General features: G+C 52.1%; 1 protein-coding gene across 8 annotated transcripts in view; it reads left to right on the forward strand.

Annotated features, from left to right (window-relative positions):
* The window catches only part of AIFM3 (apoptosis inducing factor mitochondria associated 3), a 52,361-nt gene extending 28,442 nt beyond the window's left edge, over window positions 1-23,919 (forward strand). For 4 of the 8 annotated variants that reach the window (XM_051634445.1, XM_051634448.1, XM_051634447.1 and 1 more), the window contains 13 exons: window positions 660-772; window positions 5,124-5,210; window positions 5,734-5,825; window positions 8,802-8,932; window positions 10,030-10,145; window positions 10,484-10,555; window positions 11,313-11,376; window positions 12,238-12,314; window positions 13,552-13,669; window positions 14,660-14,758; window positions 15,159-15,234; window positions 20,937-21,041; window positions 22,065-22,648. In XM_051634445.1, coding sequence (XP_051490405.1) covers window positions 660-772; window positions 5,124-5,210; window positions 5,734-5,825; window positions 8,802-8,932; window positions 10,030-10,145; window positions 10,484-10,555; window positions 11,313-11,376; window positions 12,238-12,314; window positions 13,552-13,669; window positions 14,660-14,758; window positions 15,159-15,234; window positions 20,937-21,041; window positions 22,065-22,134 — 1,220 coding nt within the window. In that variant the 3' untranslated portion in view covers window positions 22,135-22,648. The other 4 variants (XM_051634449.1, XM_051634450.1, XM_051634451.1 and 1 more) reach the window with 4 other exon arrangements.
* Window positions 23,920-24,336: the final 417 nt, after the last annotated feature.

The raw sequence follows: 24,336 nt of genomic DNA on the forward strand, positions 1-24,336 counted from the left end.
AGGGCAGTGGTGGAGTCTCCATCCCTGGAGGGATTGAAAAGCATGTAGATGTGGTGCTGAGGGACATGGTTTAGTGGTGGCCTTGGCAGTGCTGGGTTAACGGTTGGACTCAATGATCTTAAAGGTCTTTTCCAACCAACACGATTCACTGCCCACCAGGCACACCCCAAGGCAGCTTTTTGTTTGATTTAGCCTTTTTTTCTATGTTTACAAACAAGCAAACAAAAAACCCTCAAAGACCATCCACTACAGTGATGATCCACAACTAGCCCTTCAGGACAGGAGGGCTCTCAACCCTCTGCATCCAGCTGTGAACCCACCAGGAGCTGCGTGTGCTGGACCCTTCTCTGACCAGGGCAGTGCAAGAGGCTGGGCAGACCTGAGCCTGGGGAGCTGTGTAGGTGTTGACAGCACCCCTCAGATGGGCTCCTGGTTGGTTTGAGTTTAGGGACAGAAAAGTCCTGCGGAGGATTCATGTTCCTCTTCCTGCCTGGTGCATCCACCCTGACCAGCCTCCTGTAGAAACTCTTGGGGCAGGCCCTGAAGGAAGGCCAGGGCTAGTGGAGATGGTGATTTTGGAGTCAGCCTCAGTGGGGTTTAGGAGCACAAAGACCTTCACATGCCCAATACACACAACTGGCGCTGATCTTCTCCCTTAGGGGCAGCTGGACTGGTCTGTGCAGAGACCTTACGCCAGGAGGGTTTCTCAGACAGGATCGTGATGTGCACCATGGATAGACACTTGCCCTACGACAGACCAAAGCTCAGTAAGGTTTGTATCACTTTGGCAATGTCACATTCCTCCCCAGTTTCAAAATTTGCCCTAGGACCTTTCCCCACTCTTATTCATTGCATGTTTCTTCTTCCTTATTCATGTCTCTGTTTTCCCTTGAATTTTCTTTCCTGTCAGTGACTGAAATAAGAAACACAGAAGAGGAGTTGTTCAAACTCTGGCCAAAGAGTACTGCAGCACATCAACTAGCACATAGAATCATAGACTCATAGAATGGTTTGGGTTGGAAGGGACCTAGAAGATCATCTAGTTCCAACACCCCTGCATGGGCAGGGACACCTCCCACTAGACCAGGCTGCTCCAAGCCCCATCCAACCTGCCCTTCAACACTTCCAGGGATGGGGCAGCCACAGCTTCTCTGGGAAACCTGTTCCAGTGTCTCACCAAATAATTTCTTCCTAACATCTAACCTAAATCTCCCCACTTTCAGCTTGAAACCATCCCCCCTTGTCCTATTACTCCCTGCCCTTGTCTAAACTCCCTCCCCAGCTTTCCTGTAGCCCTTCAGATACTGCAAGGCCACTAGAAGGTCTCCCTGGAACCTTCTCTTCTCCAGGCTGAACAGCCCCAACTCCCTCAGCCTGTCTTTATAAGAGAGCTGCTCCAGCCCTTGGATCATCTTCATGGCCCTCCTTTTCTTCAGAGGACTAGCAATAGCTGTCCTGCCCAGCTCATGCCTGAATGGATCTTATTATTAATTATATTATTAATTCCGGATCAAAATATTTAGGGCAATGAAATGGGGCAACCACAGCATCAGCTCTGCTTCCAGCCCCAAGGCAAAGACGTTTTCAAAGCAGGCAAATAAATATGTGTGTGACTTCTGGAGACCCCTGTGCTGGGCACCAGTGAGGTCACATGTCGAATTCTGAGGTCAGTTCTGGGTCCCTCACAACAAGAAAGACATTGAGGGGCTGGAGCATGTCCAGGGAAGGGCAAGGGAGCTGGGGAAGGGGCTGGATCACAAGTCTGAGCAGGAGCAGCTGAGGGAGCTGGGGGTGTCCAGCCTGGAGACCAGGAGGTGAGGGGAGACCTGCTGGCTCTGCAGCTGCCTGAGAGGAGGTTGGAGCCAGGGGGGGTCGGTCTCTTTTCCCAAGGAACAAGTGACAGGACAAGAGGAAACAGCTTCAAGTTGCCTAGGGGAAGTTCAGATTGGATACTGGGAACAGTTTCTTCTTGGAAAGGGTTTTCAGGCTCTGGCCGAGGCTGCCCAGGGCAGAGGTGGAGTCACCATCCCTGGAGGGGTTGAAAAGCCCTGTAGAGGTGGTGCTGAGGGACATGGTTTATCATAGGGGTTGGAAGGGACCTCTGAAGATCATTGAGTCCAATCCCCCTGCTGCAGCAGGAACATCTAGGATGGATCACACAGGAACATGTCCTGACAGGTCTTTAAAGTCTCCAGAGAAAGAGACTCCACAACCTCTCTGGGCAGCCTGTCCCAGGGCTCCATCAGCCTCACAGGAAAGAAGTTTCTCCTCATGTTGAGGTGGAACTTCCTGTGTTGTCACTTGGTGCCGTTTCCCGTCGTCCTGTCACAGGCACCACTGAACAGAGACTGGCCCATTCTTGACATCCACCCTGCAGATATTTGTAGACATTAATCAGGCCCTCTCTTAGTCTTCTTTTCTCAAGACTGAACAGCTCCAAGTCCCTTAGCCCTCCCTTGTATGTCAGATGTTCCGGTCCCTTCATCATCCATTGGGCTCTTCCCAGCATATCCCTGTCTGCCTTGAACTGGGGAGCCCAGAACTGGACACAGTGCTCCAGATGTGGTCTTATAAGAGCAGAGTAGAGGGGGAGGAGAACCTCCCATGACCTGCTGGCCACACTGTTCTTAATACATCCCAAGATACTAATGGCTTTCTTGGCCACAAGGGCACATTGCTATCCCATGGATAACTTGTTGTCCAACAGGACCTCAAGGTCCTTCTCCATGGGGATACTTTCTAGCAGTCCAACCCCTAATATGTATCAGTGCATGGTGTTTTTTCTCCCAAGGTGCAGGACTCTACACTTATTCTTGTTGAACCTCACTAGGTTCCTCTTTGCCCTGCTCTCCAGCCTGTCTAAATCTCTCTGAATGGCTGCACAGCCTTTAGGTGGATCAGCCAATCCTCCCAGCTTCATATCATCAGTAAACTTGCTGAGGACACACTCCACCCCTCATCCAGGTCACTTATGAAGATGTTTAATAAGTCTGGGCCCAGTATTGTCCCCTGGGGGATACCACTAGTCACAGGTCTCCAACTGGACTCTGCACTGTTGATCACACCCCTTTGGGCTCTGTTGTTTACCCAGTCTTGATCCATCTCACTGTCCACTCTTCTTACTCACATATTCTGAGCTTATTCACAAGGATGTTATGGGAGACAGTGTCAAAAGCCTTGCTGAAGTTGAGGAAGACACATCCACTGCACTCCCTGTATCTATCCATTCTGTCACACCCTCAATGAAGGCCATCAGATTAGTCAGACATGATTTCCCCTTGGTGAATCCATGCTGGCTGCTCCTGATAACCTTCTTGTCTTCCACGTGCTTAGAGATGACCTTCAGAATGAGCTGTTCATCATCTTTCCAGGGATGGAGTTGAGGCTGACTGGTCTGTAGTTACCCAGGTCCTGTTTAGTGATGGCCTTGGCAGTGCTGGGTTAATGGTTGGACTTGATGATCTGAAAGGTCTTTTCGAAACCAACGTGATTCTATGATTTCTGTGCTTGCACAAGACCTGCTTGGGGTGAGGAGCAGCTGACTGAAATCTGCATCCAAGAGCCACTGAGGCTGTGGCTGGAGAGCCTGGGGAAGCTGGCAGTCCCCGTCCCAGTCAGGCAGCTCCCCAAAATACTTTTCCTCACTATGTGAGTCTCAGGCTTCCTTTTTCACTTCCCATTGAATAGTAATAACATCTCAATTGCCAGGGATGTTATGTGAGGTTTGTTAAACCCTCCACTAGACACCTCTGGCTCCAGTTGCTTTTGGAAGGTATACAAAGCCCATGGAAGAGAAGGCAGCATTTTTGGGAACAAGACAGGAAAAAATGGGATTTTTCTGAATCCTACTGGGAGTGGGACTAACCCTGGAAAGAGTCACTGGAGGAGGAGCACGTAAAGCTGTAAGCAGCAGACCTCTTACTTCCTGAAGCTGCAGCCTTGCCCTTCTTCTGCCTTGCCTGTTATCAGTCTGCCCTGAGGTGCCATTTCACTTTTCCTCTGTTCCCTTTGGCCCATGACTTGCTCCCTGGTGTGCTGCAACATCCTCAATGCTGTCCCCAGAGCCCTGAGCAGCAGAAACCTGGTGGTGGCTATGCCCTGCCCCACACTGCCCTCCCTGCACTCCATTCCTCAGTGTGGCCAGACCTGCCTCTGGAAGTGCTGGGCAGTAGAACCTGCAGGATTCTGCACCCACCTCAGGCCCTCAGATCTTATGAGCACAGTGTTTTCTGGAGTCTCAGTGAGGGAATGTCCTGCTGGGCTCAGCCCAGCCCCTGACCCAGCCACCTCTTGGAGGAAGGACCTTGTGCATCCATCCTGGGGGCAGATCAAGAAGCCCTTGACTCCTGCATCCCCTGTCCCTCTTGGGTCAAGACCCAGCATCATGCCTGTGTGGCATGGGTTGGTGCTTTGTTCTGTGGGACACGGCACGTGTGTGGCCATGTTGGTCCCCACTCTGCTGCAGGCAGGGAGGGCTGGGGCACTTGGTGCTCAGCTTGTCATCAGCCTATGTCTGAGCTTGTGTCTACAGAGTTCGGAGGACAGGTGAACTCAGGCTCAAGTGTGAGCTCAGCCCTGTGTTTAAAGGGGATGGTGGTCTCACCCAAGTGACCAGGGAAGGCTGGGAAGAGCAAGAACGAAGAATCTTGCAGCTAAAGTTGAGCAGACACAGGCTACGTGCCCCTGCTTCAACTTATGAGTAAATTTCTGCTGTGTAACTTGGGTGCTTTTGAAGTGTTGATGCTGATTGTTCTTATTGCTCTTTAGCTTCCACTTCCTCTGGCAACTGGTTGTTTTCCAAATAATGAGGCTTTTCTTTTGCTCCTATGACCTTGTGTGTGTTACGAGGAGCTGCAGCTAGAGCCACTTTGCAGACACTTGGATACGGTTGCTGTGGTCCTGCCCTCATGCTGAGCAGCCAGAGCAGGAACCAGAGCCCAGCCCAGGATCTTTTGATGGCTTTTACTTGAGTAGGCTCTGATTCCAGCCCCTATAGAACAACTCTGCTAACCCAAGCCATGAAGACTGCCTTCAGACTCCCTCTGCCTTGTGCCGGTAACAGGCATCTCTCTGCTTGCCTGTCCCACCCACAGCAGCTAACAGAAAAATGGCTTTATTTGCAGTCCATGGATTCCCACCCAGAGCAGATTGCCCTGCGCCCCAAGGAGTTCTTCTGCACCTACGACATTGAAGTCCTGACTGAAATGCAGGTGAGCAGAGTCCTGTGTGTACCTGCAGGTGCTGGCTTGTGAGGGCTTTGCCTAGGAGATGTGGCCACTGTCCCTGTTCTTGGCTCACTGGATGCCATTGCTACAATGCTGGGTTTACTGCAGCCCCTGTTCTGTGCCCCAGGGTGCAGGTTGCCTGTGGTTGATTAAAAACAGTTCCTCCCATGGCTGGAAGGGCCCACTGCAAAATCTGTCGTGACCGTGATGTCCTACCTGCCATTTGCACGTGTCCTCACGTGGCTCTGGGGTGGCCTCTGATTAGGATGGTCAGCCTGCAAGCAGTGCAGACAGTGATAGTTTTAAACATTTATCCCCCAGTATTTTATTTATACTTGGAGATCTTCAGGGATTTGTGAAAAGGCAGCTCAAAAGCTTTTTGGTCTGGGTTGACTAAACTGTGGACAGGAACACAGGAGACAAAAATCTCACAGATAAATGGGATGGGCTGGGAGCTAAGTGAATGTCTGGGATTTCAACCCTTAACACAATTCAGGAATAATTTCAGGTTGCAGCTGTGGATGTCAAGAATAAGGTAGCCATGTTCAAGGATGGATTTAAGATGGAATACAACAAGCTGCTGGTAGCAACTGGAAACACGTAAGCTATGAACATTGTAAGAATCAAGAGAAGCTATTTTATCTGAGAATGATAGGAGCTTGTGTCTGTCAATAAGAGGTCAAATATGGCCATCGAATTTGGACACTGAATTTGTTTGCAAGAGTGTTTGCAGAAAAGACGAGGAACACCAACTGGAAACATCTATCTCTATCTCTCTATATCTCTATCTCTATCTCTATCTCTATCTCTATCTCTATCTCTATCTCTATCTCTCTATATCTCTATCTCTATCTCTATCTCTATCTCTATCTCTCCATCTCTATCTCTAAATCTAATCTACATCTAATCTATATCTCTATCCGTATCTGTATCTCTATCTGTATCTAGATCTGGATCATGTATCTCTATATAAAATAATCATGGAATAGTTTGGGTTGGAATGGACCCTGAAGGTCACTCAGTCCAACCCCTGCATAGGCAGGGGCACCTCCCATCATCCCAAGTTGCTCCAAGCCCCACCCAACCTGTCCTTGGACACTTCTGGGGATGGGACAGTCACAGCTTCTTTGGGCAACTTGGGCCAGGGTCTCACCACCCTCACAGCAAATAATTCCTTCCTAGTATTTAATCTAAATCTCCCCTCTTCCAGTTTTAAGCCATCACCCCTTGCCCCATCACTCCATGCTTCTGTAAAAAGTCCCTCCCCAGCTTTCCTGGAGCCCCTTCAGGCACTGGAAGCTGCTCTAAGGTCTCCCTGGAGCCTTCTCTTCTCCAGGCTGAACACCCCAACTCTCCCAGCCTGTCTCCAGAGCAGAACTGCTCCAGACCTTGGATCATCTTCATGGCCTCTTCTGGACTGTCTCCAACAGCTCCATGTCCTTCTTGTGTTGGGCACCCCAGCACTGGACCCAGCCCTGCAGGGGGTTCTCACGTCTCACCAGAGGAGAAGGGACAATCCCTTCCCTGGCCCTGCTGGTCATGCTGCTGGAGATGCAGCCCAGGACATGGGTGATTTATTGGCTGCCAGCACACAGTGCTGGCTTGTGTTGAGCTTCTCATCACCCAACACCCCCAGTTCTGCACCTGGGATGGGGCAGCCCTGGTGGTCAGTACAGACTAGGAAATGAGTGACTGGAGAGCATTGTGGTGCAGAGGCACCTGGGGTCCTGGTTGATGGCAACTGCAGATGAGCCAGCAGTGTGCCTGGCAGCCAGGAAGGCCAACCGTGTCCTGGGGTGCATCAAGCAGAGTGTTGCCAGCTGGTCAAGGGAGGTGATTGTTCCACTTTGCTCTGCTCTGGTGTGGCGTCACCTTGAGCACTGCCTGCAGGTTTGGACACCACGATATCAAAAGGACATCAAGTTATTGGAGAACATCCAAAGGAGAGCCACGAGGATGGTGAAGGATCTGGATGGGATGACTTATGAGGAGCTGCTGAGGTCACTTGGATTGTTCAGCCTGGAGAAGAGGAGGTGGAGGGGTGACCTCATTGCAGCCTGTGGTTCCTCACCAGAGGAAGAGTTGGGGCAGGTCCTGATCTCTTCACTCCTGTGACCAGTGACAGGACTGGGGGAAATGGCAGGAAGCTGAGTCAGGGGAGGCTTAGGTTGGTTATCAGGAAAAGGATTTTCGCACTAAGCGTGGTTTAGCACTGGAACAAGCTCCCCAGGGCAGTGGTCACAGCACCAAGCCTTCCTGAGTTCAAGAAGTGTTTGGATGATGAACTCAGGCACATGGTGTGATTCTTGGGGTTCCCTACACAGGGACAGGAGTTGGACTTGATGATCCCGATGGGTCCCTTCCAACTCAGCATATTCTCTGATTCTATGATTCTGTGATTCTAAGTCCTTCTCCTCAGGGCAGCTGCCAATCCATTCATGCTCAGCCCGTGTTGGTGCCTGTGATGCTGCAGGACAGTCAGAACGGGCAGTCCTGTTGCAGCCCTTTGTGCCACCACTGGTGGCCTCAGCCCCACGGAGTGCTGGCGGCTGGTGCTGGGGCCTGCAGCCAAGATGCCTCTGCACCAGCCACCTAATCAGGTCCTAAAGAGGATTAAGCCTTTGGCAGGAATTTCAAAAATCCTTATGCACAAGCTCTGGGTCCACTTGTTAAGATGCCTGAATTATTTAGGATTTTCTGTCCCATTTCCAGCTGTGAGGAGGGTGCTCAGGGGCCAGATATTTTAAAATATATGGGATGGGCTGCAGAAAGTGCTCAGGGAGAACATGATTAAACTGCTGCAGCACCAGCCATGTGCCCCCAGGAGCCAAGAGTGAAACCTGCGTCTGCAGAGCCTTGGGAAACCTTCAGTATCTGGCTCTAAAGCATCTGCTGGAGGACAGAGCGAGTTTTTTGTGTCCCACTAAGTTTCTGGAAATGTTACAGGAAGCCAGCAGTGAAGCCCATGGTTATGACATGGTGTCCATCCTGCACTGTGCTGCAGTGCCCCAGCAGGGAGCTCATCCCCCTGGCCCATGGATGAGGTTGGAGGCTGCTATGAAGCTTCTGCTGCACCTGTGGTTTGGCTCTGTCTGTTGTCCACCAGCATTTGTTTTTTCCCATGTCATGTTTCCAGCCCAGAGAAGGGCAGAAAAGGAAAAGGTTGAGGTGTTGCTGCAGCTCTGGAAAGGGGGTTGGTGATCCCGATTGCCACCTCAGGGTCAAGAAAAGCCCCTGTATCATAGAATCCCGGGGTGGTTTGGGTTGGAAGGGACCTTAAAGATCATCCAGTCCCAATGCCCTGCATGGGCAGGGACACCTCCCACTAGACCAGGCTGCTCCAAGCCCCATCCAACCTGCCCTTGGACATTTCCAGGGATGGGGCAGCCACAGCTTCTCTGGGCAACCTGTTCCAGGGTCTCACCACCCTCACAGCAAATAATTTCTTCATCTCATCTCAATCTCCCCTCTTCCAGTTCAAAGCCATTGCCCCTTGTCCTATCACTACATGCCCTTGTTGAAAGTCCCTCCCCAGCTTTTCTGCAGGCCGCCTCACCCTCCAGGTGTGTTTTTCAGGCCCAAAGCTCTCAGCTGCAAAGGCAAAGAGGTGGAAAACGTTTTCAACATCCGGACACCTGAAGATGCCAACCGTGTGGTGAAGCTGGCCACGAGCAAGAACGTGATTATCGTGGGAGCATCCTTCCTGGGTAAGTGCTCACTCTGCAGGTCTCTGCTTCCCCGATGTCCTTGTTGTCCTGCAGACAGGCCCATTCCCTCATCCAGTTGGTCACTGCCCAGTCAGAGGTAACCTTCCCTAAATTCAATATTAGGGGATTCCAACCTCCAGCTCCAGGTGTGTGGCAAGGACATCTTGCTAAAGAAATTGGTTTGGCTGAAGAGGCTGGGCCACCCAGCTTGCATGGCCACAGATAGTGCTGTCCCAGGCTGAAAAGCAGAAGACAAGTCCAGCACTTGTGCTTGAAGGGTTTCAGATCTGGTTTGTCTAGATTTGACTTCAGTTGAGAGCGTCTAGTTGGTAGGTGGAAGCCTGTAGGTTTATTTCTCTTTTCAGCAGGGTGGTGAATTCTTAAAACAGACACAAAAAACCTTACAGTGTCTTTGGTGGTTCTTCTTTTTTGCTTGATACGGTTCTAACAAAATGATTGTGGGTCTCTACAAGCCTTAAGCATGAATGGTTATTATTAAGGGAAGTTATTCTAAATTGTTTGATATTTGGTTTTCTTTTTTTAAAATAAATTCCTGTTTTAATGGTTCAATCAACCCTATTGACAGAAGGCCTGGGGATGGGGGCAGGGGGCAATTGCAAACTCTGCAGGTCATTGGAAAGATCCAGTTCCAAAAATCCCATAGAAAATGACTTGGTTAAGGTTCCCATGCAATTGTCAGCATGAAATTGTCCCATTCTGATCAGAGAAAACAGCTGGTGGTGGGGGCTGTTTTCCACCCACAGCCCATGACCTCTGCTGAGACAGTCCCAGCTGCAGGAGGAAGGTTTCCCTCCTCTCTGGTCCATTGCACCAAGTGCTGCATCTTCCCTGGAGCACTTTGGGATTTCATCATGGTTGGTTCCTCCCTTTGTTCTTTGAAACCTGCATCTAAAAAATTGCCATAAATCATAAATCTGAAATGGGGTGACCCCTGTAGCCACCAGGTCTGGTGGCACCCCAGATCTCCCAGTAGAGCAGCTTCAACCTCCCCAGCCAGGAGCAGGAAGGCTGCTCTTGCAGTGCTGCCAGTGCCAGAGGGATCCCTCCAGCTGCTCCCACCTGCTTCTGTTCCCCAGGGATGGAAGTGGCCGCCTACCTTGCAGAGAGGGCCCACTCTGTGTCCCTGGTGGAGCTGGAGGAAGTCCCCTTCAAGAAGTTCTTTGGGGAGAGAGTTGGCCGTGCTGTCATGAAGGTGACCTCACTTTCCCATCTGGGGGGTGGTTTTGGTGGTAGAGTGGATTCTGCTTGCTTCACTTATTGCACTAATTAGGTTGTTATTTGATGTTTAATGATTAAGCTGTGGTGGTAGGAGTCACTAGAAGAAAAGGAGGGGCTGGGTCTCCCCTCTTGTGGTCCATGTGCTGTAGAGCACCTTCTGGACACAGGATGGCAGTGGGTCCAACCTCCTTTGCAGTACAGGTCAAGGGTAGCCAACGGGGGGCAAGGCAGTGTGGGTGGCAAAAGGACACCAGCAGTGGGGGTGGTTCAGGGTCTTGATGTCCCCTTCTCTGTCCCATGTCCCCCCTCCAGATGTTCGAGAGCAACAGGGTGAAGTTCTACATGCAGACAGAGGTGTCAGAGCTGCGGGAGCAAGAGGGCAAGGTAGGGAGGGGACTGCTTGGGGCAACCCCTGCAGGGCCCCCTGGGCTGCCTTTCCCTTCGCTGCTGGGTCTTGCCCTCTACTCTCTCTTAACCCCTGGAGCGAGTCCAGAGGAGACCATGAAGATGCTTCAAGGGGCTGGAGCAGCTCTGCTCTGGAGACAGGCTGAGTTGGGGGTGTTCAGCCTGGAGAAGAGAAGGCTCCAGGGAGACCTTAGAGCACCTTCCAGTGCCTGAAGGGGCTCCAGGAAAGCTCGGGAGGGAGTTTAGACAAGGGCAGGGAGTAATAGCACAAGGGGGGATGGTTTCAAAGTGAAAGTGGGGAGATTGAGATGAGATACTAGGAAGAAATTCTTGGCTGTGAGGATGCTGAGATCCTGGCACAGGGTTCCCAGAGAAGCTGTGGCTGTTCCATCCCTGGAAGTGTTGAAGGGCAGGTTGGATGGGGCTTGGAGCACCTGGTCTAATGGGATGTGTCCAGGCCCATAGCAGGGTGGGGTGGAAGTAGCTGGTTTTTAAGATCCCTTCCAACCCAAAGCAGCCTGGAATTCTATGACTCTATGGAATTCAAATCCATGGATGTAGCTCCAGGAGCAGACACGCTCCAGCATGGTGTGTGGGTGCTCCCACCCTCCTCCTGCCCTTTTCAGGAATTATGGTCACCCTGCCTGTCAAAATTGAGCGGCCACCTTGGCTTCCTGCTCCCACACGGACTTTTTGTCCCTAAACTAACCACAATATCCCCATGTGTCCCATGCAGTTGAAGGAGGTTGTGCTGAAGAGTGGGAAGGTCCTGCGTGCTGATGTCTGCGTGGTTGGTGTAGGTAAGGGGGAGTCCCTGCCAGTGTGGGGCTGGCACCTGGGCAGCGTGGGAGAGGCTGCAGGGGACATGGCAGTGACACGGGCGGCTGGGGGAGCTGGATGGGATGTGCCACACGTGAGTCTGTGCAGCATATCTGAAAAAGGCCTTTCTGCTAGAGCCTCCACCCCAAAATGCAACTGGAAATTTATTAGCAAAATAGTGATGGTTTCTGTTATTCCAAACAAAACCAAAAAAACCACAATCAAACCAATTTCATCCTCTTGAGTTGTTGGTTGTTTTCTTTCTAAGCCTTCCCAATCTGAATTTTTTTCCTCTTTTATTATGGCTGCCACTGACACAGAAGAGGGTGTTTTTCCTCCTTGACACTTCATAGGGAAAAAAAAAAAAGAATCTCTTTCTTGCTCTGAAACTTTTCCAAATGTTTTGGCCTGGTCAAATCACAGAATTAGTTCTGCTTTTGTTGCTTTATTGACTAGTCTGATTTATGAAGGTTAGAGGAGAAAAAAGATGAAAAAAAGGAAAATGAAAGCTGAAGAAAAGGTATAGACTATGGGGGAGGAAACCTGGAAAGCCCAGGGCTCCCTTTTAAATATTTTGGTTTTAAGTATCATCTATAAAAGAGATTTGGAATGAAAATCATCTGTCAGCCTTAGGAAGAGGTGCTGGGCAGATGACAGGGGTTTCCTGAGGGCTTGCACGAAGCTGGGGAGAGGAGGGGGATGCAGGGGGGCTCCAAGGGGTGCCTGGCCCTGCTTCTGGAGCCTCGCGACTGTGCAGGCAGGGGGAGACCCCTGACCTCAGGGTCATCCTCCAGGGGCTGCGGGGGCCTGACCACACCAGGAGCCTTCTCCTTCTTCTGCAGGTGCAGTCCCAGCCACTGGCTTCCTCAAGCAGAGCGGCATCAACATCGATTCCAAAGGCTTCATTGTGGTCAACAAGGTGAGGAGGTTGGCAGCCCCTGTCGAGGGGGCAGGAGGAGCTGCGTCTGCTTCCCTGGGGCTTCCCTGGGGCTCCAAAAGGCCATCACTGTGGAGCCAGTGATGTTTCATCCACCAGGATGCTGGAAGCATCACGCTGGATTGCCTGGGCACCCCCCTGCAAGGAGGGGGTTTGCCAACCCCAGCCCAGGATGCTGTGGCTTGAGTCCTGCTCTGAGCTGCCCTGGAATGGGGTGAACGTTCTAGGGGGAAAGAAATGGAGAAAGATCCACCTTTTCCAGGATCCCAAAGGATCTATTCTTTCCTCCTACCACCAGTGACTCCAGTGGAAGTGGTGTTGGTGCTAAGGGGTGGTGTGTGCCATGAGGAATGTGTGGGTGGGCTCCTTGTTGCTCACTCCCATGCTTACCATGATCCAAAGCAGGATAGACCCAAACAGTCTTTTCCAGTAGGTTCCTTTCACACACAACAGAGGCTTATCCCACTGTATGGAAAAGGTCCTACTGGGCAGGCCTGGCTCGGGTGGTAGTTCCCCTGGTGTTAACTAGCCAAGTAGCTTCTGCCAAATGCTTATCCCAGTTTTTGAAAGTCCCACCACCCATTGCTTTCAGGGTGGTTTTCAGCAGACCATTGTAGTGTTCCATTTTTCCAGATGCTGGTGCATGACAGGAGATATGGTGCATCCACGCCATACCATACTCTTTGGCCCAATTATTAGGTTGTTCCTGAAATGAGTCATTGTCTGACTCAATTCTCTCAGGGGTACCATGTCTCCACAGGTTTTACCTTCTGAGGCCCAGAATAGTGTTCTGATCAGTGGCATGAGGCACAGCCACCCAGTGCTTGCTTCCACCATTGTAAGCACATGGGGCTTACCATGGGCTTCTAAACTTTTGGGCCTTTTTCCCTCCATTCTGGGGCCTTTTCTCCCAATTTGGGGGCCTTTTTTCTAAATTTTGGGGTCTTTTTTTTCTATCTGCAAACACTGACAGACCCTGGTCTGAGGGGCTCCAGGACACCTGTCTGTGTCTGGTTACCAGGTACCATGCTGGCAGGGGATGCTGGAGGGCCCTCCTGCCTGCTCTGCTCTGAATTCTGCTAAATAAATCCCTCCTGGATTGTCTCAGCCCAGCAGGGGTGTGTTACCATGTGTTCCCAGGGCAGCCCCAGAGCAGTTCCTATTCCTGTTGATGTAGGGTACAAATCCCCCAACTCCCACTCCTGCTTCTTGCCAACAGATGATGCAAACCAACATCCCTGGGGTCTTTGCAGCTGGTGACGCTGTCACCTTCCCACTGGCCTTGAGGAATAATAAGAAGGTGAATGTCCCTCACTGGCAGATGGCCCATATGCACGGTAGGTCCCTTCAGTGCCTTCACTTTGCAGCAGCAAATGCCTTATGGAAAAGACCCTTTTCCAGATCTCTGGAAATTTCCAAGTCCTCTATGAAGAGATTGAGACAGTTGCCAACAGGGGAACCTGAGTATTTGTGTTAAACATTTTGAAGTGTGTGTATTTTATCCTTCCCACCATATCTTCCCTTGTCAGCCCTCTTGACATGCATGGCTTGACAATGCCCAGGTACAGACAGAGGTGCCCAGGGACAGACTTTTCCCCTATGCCATGTGCTCCCTGGAGTCTGCGGTCACTGCAAGAGCCTGATCCCCTTGCGCCAGGGTGCTTAGGAGCTGACATCCTCATTAACTTGGGTTCACCTCCCCAGCTGGGCTGCCCATGCTGCTGGGCTGGCCCAGGAGTGTGTTGAAGAGCAGAGACCTTTCTCCCCTTTGCACCAGCAAGCCTGGAAACCCTGGTGAGATCACTGCCCATTGGCCTCTGGTGCCATGAGTGAGAGGTTTTGGAACCACACCTCCAAAGTCAGCCTTTGGACACAGCCCCCTGGTGTGAGCCCCGACATGCCTCTGCAGCAGAGATTGTACCCCACCAGTCTCCATGTCCCCAGGGGTTTATCCATCCCATCCCATCGCATCCCATCGCATCCCATCCCATCTCATCATCTGTGGTGGGACCTCTGTGGGCTCTCAGCTCTGCCATTGTTGAAGGTGGGGTGGATCAGGCTCTTGAGCATGTCGCTCTTGCCAGTGGAGGTGACGGGTCAGCAGGAGCTGCTTGGCTGGGGAGAGGCACAAGCCCGGTCTAGACAATATGACATGTCTCCTTGCCAGTGCTGCCTTCCATGTGTTGGGAGTTTTGCCTAAGCAGAAGTCTTGGTTTTGCTATACTCTAGGACTAGAGATGTTGGTGCTGTGCTGTGACCTGAGGGCAGACACAATGTTTGTCCCTGCTCTGAGCTGTCTTTCTTATCCCGCTGCTTCTCCCTTCCAGGCAGGGTCGCTGCACAGAACATGCTGGCCCATGGCATGGAGATCAACACAGTCCCCTATCTCTGGACTGCAATGTTTGGGAAGAGCATCCGATACGCAGGTAAGGGGCTCCTCAGGGCTGCTGGAGAGCTTGTGCTGGTGGAGGTACCCCAGGATAGAGAAGCCACCTCCCGTGCTGGGGACCTTCCATTCCAACCTTGGGTCTGCTTCCCTTCTTGGCTCCTAAGGGGTTTGGTACCCCTTCCAAAACCTGACTGCTTCTGGCCATGGAGTGTGGGGCCAGAGGAATGGCTGTGGTCATGAGAGATGGCCCAGCATGAACAGAGATGGTCTCCCTGAACTTGCTCTTCTTTAATTTTTGGTGCCCTCATCTTCTGGTGCTGGTCTCTTGGTGATTGCAGGATGCTCTTTGTGTAGCTCTGGATTGAAACACTCTGTCCTAGGGCTAGAGCTGGATCCAGGGGAACTGTTGCTGAATTCACTTCTTCTCTGCCTTCCAGGCCATGGGGAAGGATTTGATGATGTTGTCATTCAGGGAGATTTAGATGAACTGAAGTTTGTCGCATTTTATACCAAGTAAGTGTTTCTCTTCACATCCTTACACAAGCATTAATCTAAGCTCATTTTTCTCTGATGGAAAGTATTTTTTCCAGAGGTTCTGTCAGTCAGATTTGTTCCTCTCTGGACACTGAGGTTGCAGAACATTAATAAAAGGCCCTAGAGAAACAATGTGCTAAGCATGGCCCTCACTAGAAGAGGGATGGCGAGTTGCTAGAGCATGTCCAGAGAAGAGCTAGCAAGCTGGTGAAAGGTCTGGAGAATAAGCCCTATGAGGAGAGGCTGAGGGAACTGGGATTGTTTAGTTTGAAGAAGAGGAGGCTGAGAGGAAACCTCATTGCTCTCTACAACTGCCTGAAAAGAGGTTGTAGAGAGGTGGGAGTTGGGCTCTTCTCTCAAGTGAATAATGACAGGACCAGAGGAAATGGCCTGAAGCTGCACCAGGGGAGGGTTAGACTGGATATTAGAAAGAATTTCTTTACCCAAAGAGTGGTTGGACAGTGGAACAGGCTGCCCAGGGAGGTGGTGGAGTCACCAGCCCTGAAAGTGTTTAAAAGAAATACAGATGTGGTGCTTAGGGACATGATTTAAGCACTGAATGGGTAGATTAGGTTATGGTTGGTGGATTTAGGTTATGATTGGACTTGATGATCTTCAAGGTCCCTTCCAACCAGGATGATTCCATGATTGTATGATTCTATGATAAAGCAAGTTAAACTGGTATTTGGGACTAATGTCTCTGCCATATGTCAGCGCTTTTTCTGCTCACATAGGATCTGAGAGTAGATACTGGCTTCTGTTCATTTGTTGCTGGCAATTCCCGTCAAAGATTTCCTTCCCATCTCATCACTGTGTTAACAATTTGTGACCAGGGCTGCACTGGGAGCTGAGGCATCACCTTTTCTGCTTCTAATTTGAAAAATTAAGTTTAAACAGCTCTTCAGTCTGTGAGCAAGTTGTGAAGGTTAGCAAGAGTTCAGGAGCTTTTGCTGCACCTTCAGTGAAACCAAGATTCCCCCAAGCTGGGGCCTCTCTGGGAATATTTTCCTAAGATGTGGTGACACCAGGATGCCTTGGCTGTTCTTGAGCCTTGCTGGCTGTTAGACTGGCAATGAATTTATCCCCAAAATATTTGCTGCTGTTTATTCTTTTATTGCTTTGTCCCATCCCCATCTGAATTCAGTGGCCATGGAGCCTCCTTACGCCTGGAGATGGGGGTGGGATTTCATGGAAGCATGGAATTGTTAAGAGTTGGAAGGGACCTCTAGAGATCATCTAGTCCAACTCCCTGGCTAAAGCAGGATCCCCTGGAGCACGTTGCTCAGGGCTGCTTCCAGGGGGTCTTTAATATCTCCAGAGAAGGAGACTCCACACCCTCCCTTGGCCTGTCCCAGTGCTGTCTAATAGCAAGGAGGGAGAGAGTGAAACCGTGGGAATGAAGGTCTGCCAGCTCAGCAATACAGAAGTGTTCAGGCAGGGGCAGGAGGGAGCTCTGGGCAGGAGCCATCTCCTGCTCTGCAGAGATCATCTCACCAGGGTTCGCTACCCCTCTGTCCCCTGCCCAGTGTCCCTCATGGCCTCCCCTCTATGTCCCCTGCCCAAGGGTAGCCACTTGCCCCATCACTCCTGGATGGAACCTGGCAGCTGGATGTCTCCATTGGGCTTGGAGACCTGCAGGGATCACTTTATGACCCTGTGGCATGATTCAGCCAGGTCCCCAGCACTCACCCTTCTTCTCCTGGTTCCTACACAAGTCAGATAAAAATGACAGGGCTCCAGCACCCACCAGTAACCAGTAGCCCTTTGCATCTGGACATGCCTCTGAGCTCTGGGTTTGCTGGCACCTTCGCCACAATTGCCTAAAAGGGTGGGTTTGTGCCAAGGCAGCCCCTGTGCTGGAGAGAGCAGCTGCAAGGGGACAGTCCCCTTACACAGCCCCAGGGCTGTCAGCCCTCATGCCCCAGACCGAGGTGCATTTCAATCATGGAACACCAGAGCAGCATTTTAAAATGTACCGTTTGCTCACTGAGTGTGAGCCAGGGGAAGACTGGAGCCTGCTTCTAGCAGTTTTGCTGCAGGGTTTGCAGAGCCAGGTGTTCTTTGCTGCTGCATCCCCTGGGGAGCAGCTCCACAGCCTCCCTGGTGTCTCCCACCCCTGCTGGCAGCTCCCTATGTGCCACAGACACAGCATGGGGGCCAGGCACACTGGAGTCCCTTCCAGCATGTTGTGTTTGAGACCAGTGTTCCTCCTTTCCATACTATTTAGCTATTTATCCCCACCCTATTTAGAAAGAAAAGGTCAGATGGCTTTAATTAAACATCTGTAGGGCCAGTTGAAAGGGAAAGCCCTGAGCAAAGGGGGATAATCCCTGCTCTGTGCAAGAGCTCCGCACCTCATCCAGTGCTGCTGAGGACCTGCTGGGCTTGATGGGCAGCAGCTCCCTGCTGGCAGGGGGACTGGCTGCTGAGTCCTGTGATGTTCTGCCACCCAGGAGGGGCCCCCGGAGATGGCTTTTGGGCACCAAGGCAGCACCTTGTGCAGAGAGCTGGAGGTATGGGGGAAGCACTGGCTGACGGGGCCACGGGTGCATCTCCTGGTGCTTTGTGTCCCTGTCTCTGCTCTGTGAGATGCCACTGGGAGCATTTCTTCTTCTCTTTCTCCATCGGTGATAGTTCTGCTGGTTGGTGCTGCTGCTTTTGGACTGAGGATGCTGTCCCAAATAATCCATCACATCGTTCCTTCTGCCATGGCCCCCAGTGGCTGGGACTCTTCTCCTCCTGGTGCAGGCTGTCTTGGTTGGTGCATGAACTGCTGGTGGTTCCCCTTCCCAGAGCCTGCCTTCAGCATTATCTTTCACAATAAGATTCTTTTTCACTCCAGAATTTGGAGATTAAAGCTGTTCACTAACCCCTTCTCAGAGCAGAGTGAGCCATGGAGGAGTCAGCAGGAGGCTTGTGCCAGGAACTGGACAGGATGGTGCTCCACAGGTGACCCCATGAGATCAGCCACAACAGACCGATGTCATCCCTCTAAAACCTTGAAGATCTTGGGAGATCCAGGGAATTGCTGTGGTTGTCATCATCATGGTTCCCCATTTCCATTGCATTGAACCCTGCAGGGGAAGGAAAGACCCTGCAGAGAGGGTGCTCATCCTCAGTGCTCTGTCTTCCCTTTATGCCAAGCCTTCCCTTGCTCCAAATCCCAGTTTCAGGAAGGGCACCCTTGTTGCCTCCAAAAAACCTCCTCAAAAAGAGGGATCCCTGTCTGCCAGACAAAATGTTTAAAAGCCATTGCTGATCTGGGGTGCTCTAACCAACCTCATGAGTTATTTCCCACACAGACCAGCTGCCCCCTGTCTTGCTGCTGGAAATGTATGGGTTGCATCTGCCTTCCCAGCTGGTTGGGTAAGGCCCTGGCTGGGCTTGAGGCTGCCTTGGTAAACAGCTGGTGGGATTAAGGCTTCTTTTTTTCTGCCTTGCACACCTTGGTTATTCCTTCCTTTGGGACAGCACATCTCCCCCTGGTTTTAACAGATAGGTCTCTTCAGCCACTTCTTGTTTCCCAGCTGGGAGCTGGCTTCACTCAGGAAACCAAATGTAGAGGAACCCACTGAAGTTTCAGTACTGTATGGTGTGGTGTGGAGGTGGTGAAGAGCCTCCCAGGAGGCCTGAAGCCTCAGCCCCCATTGTTTGCTGAGCACCAGAGGAATCAAGCAGAGGTGAAGCAGCTGAGGCCCAGACCACGTGTGATGGGAACAACTGCATGTAGCCTCTCCTCAGACTGGGATTCATGGTGGCTTGGAGTTCTCACTGGCAGTTTGTGTTTCTGAACTTGGAGCAACAAGAGAAGAAGGAATCTGGACTTCTGTGCCATCAGGTCTTGGTGCAAGGGTCTTGGAAGGAGACTGGCTGTCTTCTGTAAAGAAAACTCATGGATCCCTGCACGTGTAATTGGAGTTACATCCCTAGGGAGGGCTGTCCTGTCCTGGGGAGATTGGAGGACCTCCTTTGCATCAGGTGGGACATTGAGCATCATAGCAGTGAAGCTGCAGTCTCAGAAAGCAGAGAGCTCTTCTAAATCAGCAGTGACCCTAGATATGACAGCCCAGCAGGCTCAGCTGAACACATGTACACACTTCACGATGTCCTTGGATGGTTCATCATCCTTGCTGCCTGCCATGGACATGTGTCTTCTGGTGTGAATGTATTGCTTATCCATGTCTGTTCAGCACTCTTTATTCACACATCAAGTGGAAGAGCTACGGGCTGTGAGAAGTCCCCTCTGCTGTAGGTACACATCTCTTCAGTCAGCTAAGGAGGTCCAGGATGAGATTCCAGCAGCATCCAAGCTGCTCCAGAGCTCCTGGTAATGCAGTGGCTCCCCCTTCCCCAGCACCCTGTGCCGGAGCCTGGCCAGTGTTGGTCTGTTTGGGTCTGGCTGATGTGGACAAGCTTCCAAGTTAAGATTTTGGGCTCCTGGTCTGCTCTGCACACCTGTGCTCATCCGTGGGATGGAGAAGCCACTGCTCTGTTTCTGACCAGGCTCCCTTATTTGCAATGAGCTTGTTTAGGAAGCAGGGCCTTTTGAAACAGTATTCTGTGATGAAGCTACTCTGTGGCTTTGTGGGACAGCTATGAGAGATTACTTCAACTGCCATGGCTCTGTGGAGATGAAGTGTCCTCTGAAACACCCAGGAATCTCCATGTCCCTGCCTTCCAGCTTCTCTTTGCTTTGTTGGATCATGGACTCTTTGGCAGTGGATTGAAGAGGTCTGGATTTGTTGGGTGTTTAATATCTTACCCACAGACTTTATCTGGTCTTTACACTATTTATCTCTTCAGTTATCCAAGTCATCTCCTCAGTTCAGTCTCTGAAGATTTATGCTCAGGTTGACCTCTGCAAGCCCCAAGGCAGAAGAATCCTTCTTGTTTGCCTTGTGACTTTTAGCCAAAGCTCATCCAGCATTTTACATCCTTGTTCCTTCCACTTTGTTTGTTTCCCCCTTAGCCTTTGAGGTTGCATTGAGCCACTAGCACTGGCATCCTGGGGGTGACGATCAGCCAGGCTGGGGGGTGCTGCTGGACATCCCATCTACTCAGGGTTTTGTCACCGGGGCTGGTGGGATGCTGTTGTTGGCCACACCAGCTGTCTTGGTTCTTTGGGAGGAGCATTCCTGTGGAGCAGCTCAGAGGTGGGAGCTCTGCCAACTTGGAGGTGGGGATCAGAAGGAGGATGTGGAGCCGTAGAACTGAGTGTCCCACAGAGAAATCCTGACCACCTCCTTCTCCACTCCCTCAGCACAGAGCAGCAGCACTTGGTTTGCCCACCCAGACAGCAGCAGCCATTGGGCATCCTTGCTGACTTCCAGGTTTGTATCCACCACCAGATTCGCCTTTGCTGGTTGTTTTCCCACTGATGCCAGGTTGCCCAGAGCTGTCTCCATCTCCTGGGCACCCCAGTGATACTCACCATGCCAGGAGGAGAGCATTGGTGAGACCTTGGTGGAGCCAGCCTGCAGTGCCAGCTCTGAGCCCTCTTCTGTCCCTTTTCCCACCCTGCTTGCACGGTCCCTCTGGTGCTTCTGTCTCAGGACAGATCCTGGCCCTGGAGCAGTGGTGTTTCTCTTTGCTTCCCACTTCTCTTCAGCATGGTGCTTTTTGGGTGGTGGAGCCATGGCCAGCTGGGGCTACCCTAACTTTTCTGTTCTGCCTGGCCCTAGGAGTGATGAGGTGGTGGCTGTGGCCAGCATGAACTACGACCCTATTGTGTCCAAGGTGGCTGAGGTCCTGGCTGCTGGCAGAACCATCCGGAAGCGTGATGTGGAGTAAGTAGGTGTGATGTGGGAACCAGTGAAGCTGGGACAGGGGCTGAGCACAGCCATGGAGTGCAACCAGGGCTGAGCACCCTGAGGAAGGATTCACTGGGCAGCTCTTTCCTGCTGCTCCCCACTCCACATCCTGCTCCCATCTCCCTACCCTTCTCACTCCATCCCCCCATGCCACCTCCAGCTCTGGCATCCCTCACACAGGGGGTGTGTCTTCAACACTAGAATCCAAACCTTTGCTGACACTTGATGGGACAGTGGTGCTCAGCGCCACTGGGTGCTGGCTTGTCACTGAGGCAGCACTGCCTGGTGCTGGAGTGCCCCTGGGCACCTGCTCAGCCAAGGAGACCCTCAGAGAGGGGCTGGGTGTGCTGCCCCGGCACAGCTTCTGCAAGAGCAAAGCCTGGAGAATTTGTGGAGCTGGGGCACTAGCCCTTGGTGTCTTGGCCTCCACTTCATTAGGGTGTAGCTCAGAGGCGAAGTGCATTTTTCTCCATTCACCTTGTTTTTAAGACTTTTATCCAGGTAAGAGCATATCCCTGCGTGCAGAGCCTGGGGGCAGGACGTGCTGCTGTAAGGCCAATGCCAGGGAGCTTGTAACAGTCAGGATGAAGCTCTTAGAGTGGGATTCAAAGATGAGGGGGGAGTGTGGGTCCCTCTCCCTGTTTCCACAAGTTCAAAATATTCCTGTTCCACATCTGGAATAAAAGCAAACTCTTTCAAAAGCTCGTAAGGAGAAGCACTCCCAGCCCTGGGCAGTCCCAAGCCAGCTGAGATACAACAGGCACCCCTGGGATGGGTCTCCACCCTTGTTGGGGCAGAGATGTGTTTGTCACCTCCACTACATTGGGAAACAGCCATTGGGTGCCCAGTTTGCAGATGGGAGGAAGGTGGCATTTCATGGGCAGTCTGGCACAGCAGGAGCTGCTGGCCCTGTGGTGGGGCTCAGTGAGCCTGGAGGAAGCTGGACGCCCTAACCCTGACTGTTCTCTCTCTGTCTCCTGCTGCTTTCGCACCTTTCAGGCTGTTTGTCCGACACAGCAAGTACGTTCGGTTTGGGGTGCTGGGTGCACTGGGCATGAAGGGCTGGTAGGAGGGACAGCTGGACCCCTGCTTGGGCCATGTCCCCAATTCCTGTATGGGAACACTGGTTACAGCTGTGTTTTGCAGCCCCCCTTGTCCTAGGGGCGATGACAGTGGGTGGGGAGCTGGGAGAGGCAGGAGCCAGGCCAGGGTCAGGGGGCACGGCTGCTCTGTTCCCTTTGCAGGGTGCCAGAGCATGGACCTGCCAGGATCAGGCAGTGCTGCCTGTCTGCTGGGATCCCCTCAGCTGGGCCATGAGGGTCAGTCTCCAGCTGAATGCCAGGAGGGCTTGTCTAAAGTTTAAAAACTACCCTTTGAACTCAGTTTTACATGGAATTGAGGATCTGCGCATGATTTTTTGGATGGTTTTAGTGACATGTGAGGGCAGAAGGGGCACTGCTGTCCTGCCCAGGCTGTGCCTCTGAGCAGATCAGCACGGGTGCCAGGATGGGGGCCCATGACCGATGCCTGATGCTCCTGCACGTTTGTTTGTGCACACTGGGAAACATCTCACAGCACTGCCTTTTTTTTCCTCTTTTTCAGAACTGGAGATATGTCCTGGCTAACTGGGAAGGGCTCCTAATGCTGCTGTGGGCTGTGCTCTCCTGCAGCTGTGCTGTGGGGAGACGGGAGAGCAGCTCCACAGACCAGCTGGAACCCTGTGGCTGATCATTTTCTTGGAGACCTGGATGAACCCAGAGCCTCTCACTGTGCACTCTCCTTCTCAGCATGACTCCTCTGCCCTGGTGCCTACTGGGCTGGGGCTCTGCTGGTGCAGTTCCCATCGGATGCTGGGAAAGCACTGTCAGTGGGCATGGGCATTGCAGGGCTGCAGATGCTGCTGGTGGGCTGGGGGTCCCCAGGCAGTTCTGGCCCAAGCAGGCCCCTCAGCCCCATAACAGCACAAATTACTTCTGTTGCTCCCTGTGTTTTCCAGCATGTTGCCCCTTCCCAAATCCTGGCAGAGCTCCAAGATGCATCCCCTTTGAGCCTGACACCTCCTCCCTCTCTGCCTGGCTCTCCCCACGCCCACCACCCTGGGGAGCACCCAGGCAGGGAGATGGGTCACGCCAGATGGTCTCGATCCCACCTGTGTTGGTCTTGCACCCTTCCTCCTCCAAGTTGGTCACCCCTTCCAGCCCCCCCCACCAGGGGTGAGTCCCTGTCAAAGTTCTGGAGCTCATTTGTCCCCATCCCAGGTCCCAGCATTTCCCCATCCCGGGGCAGAGGAGTGGCTGGACATGGCTGTTGCCATCTCCTGGGGCTTGGTTTGGGCTTGGGCACTGGCGGCTCTTGGTCAGTCCTCAGGGTGCAGAGCAGGGGCTCACCCAAGGGGTGTGACAGCCCGATTTGCAGCCCCCTGGCTTGGTGGCCACCCTTCCAGCCAGCCTCTGATGTTTCTCTCCTTAATGATTACTGCAGGATCAGTGCTGCTGCTGAGATGTTACTCATTAAGTAGCCCAAGGAGTATTTCTCTCTGTCCTTCAGCCTTCATTACTCCTTCCTCCTCTCACCTGGTGACATGGCTGCATTTTTCATCTCAGCTATCTATGTTGATGCCCTGCTGTCTTGTTTTCTGACCTTGCTGGAAGAAGAGCCTTATTTTCAGCTCAGGGGTGGACTTGGCCAGCCCATACCCCTGTGTCCATCAGCCTAGAAGAGCCAGAGGAGGCAAGAAGCCCTCTTGGAGAGCCTCCAGGTCTCCCCTCCATCAATCAGTGATGAGCCCAAAGCAAAAGGATTTATATTTTTAGTTTGATTCACCCCCTGTGAATTAAAGCAGTGCTATTCTTGGGATCTGGGTCATCTCTGGTTCCTTCCAAAGCCTTGGGTCACCTCTGCAGGTTGGCCAGGTGGTGCCTGCACCTCTTCTGTTGGGGCTTCCCACTTGTGTCCAGCCTACCTGTATTCATCTCCAGACTTTCTGATCTTTGCTGGGTAGAAACATCATTGGTTGCCTGTCACATCTCTGGCTGGATCCTTTCTGGTTTCACTGCAGGGCTTTTCCCAGGCATCATGTCCAGAGGGGACAACAGGCAGGGATGTGCATGCTCCAGCAGGCAGCAATGAACAGGGTCCTTTTCTTGCACCATTACAGATCTGGTTCCACGAAGGGATGTGAACTTGTAAGTCTCATCCTCAGTCCCAAAAGGGAAATGTTGAGGTACCCATCCCCAGTGCAGTGCGAGTGAGGGCTTTCTCTGGTGCACAG

This window comes from Apus apus, chromosome 16, assembly GCF_020740795.1.
Source record: "Apus apus isolate bApuApu2 chromosome 16, bApuApu2.pri.cur, whole genome shotgun sequence".
Taxonomy (NCBI): Eukaryota; Metazoa; Chordata; class Aves; order Apodiformes; family Apodidae; genus Apus; species Apus apus.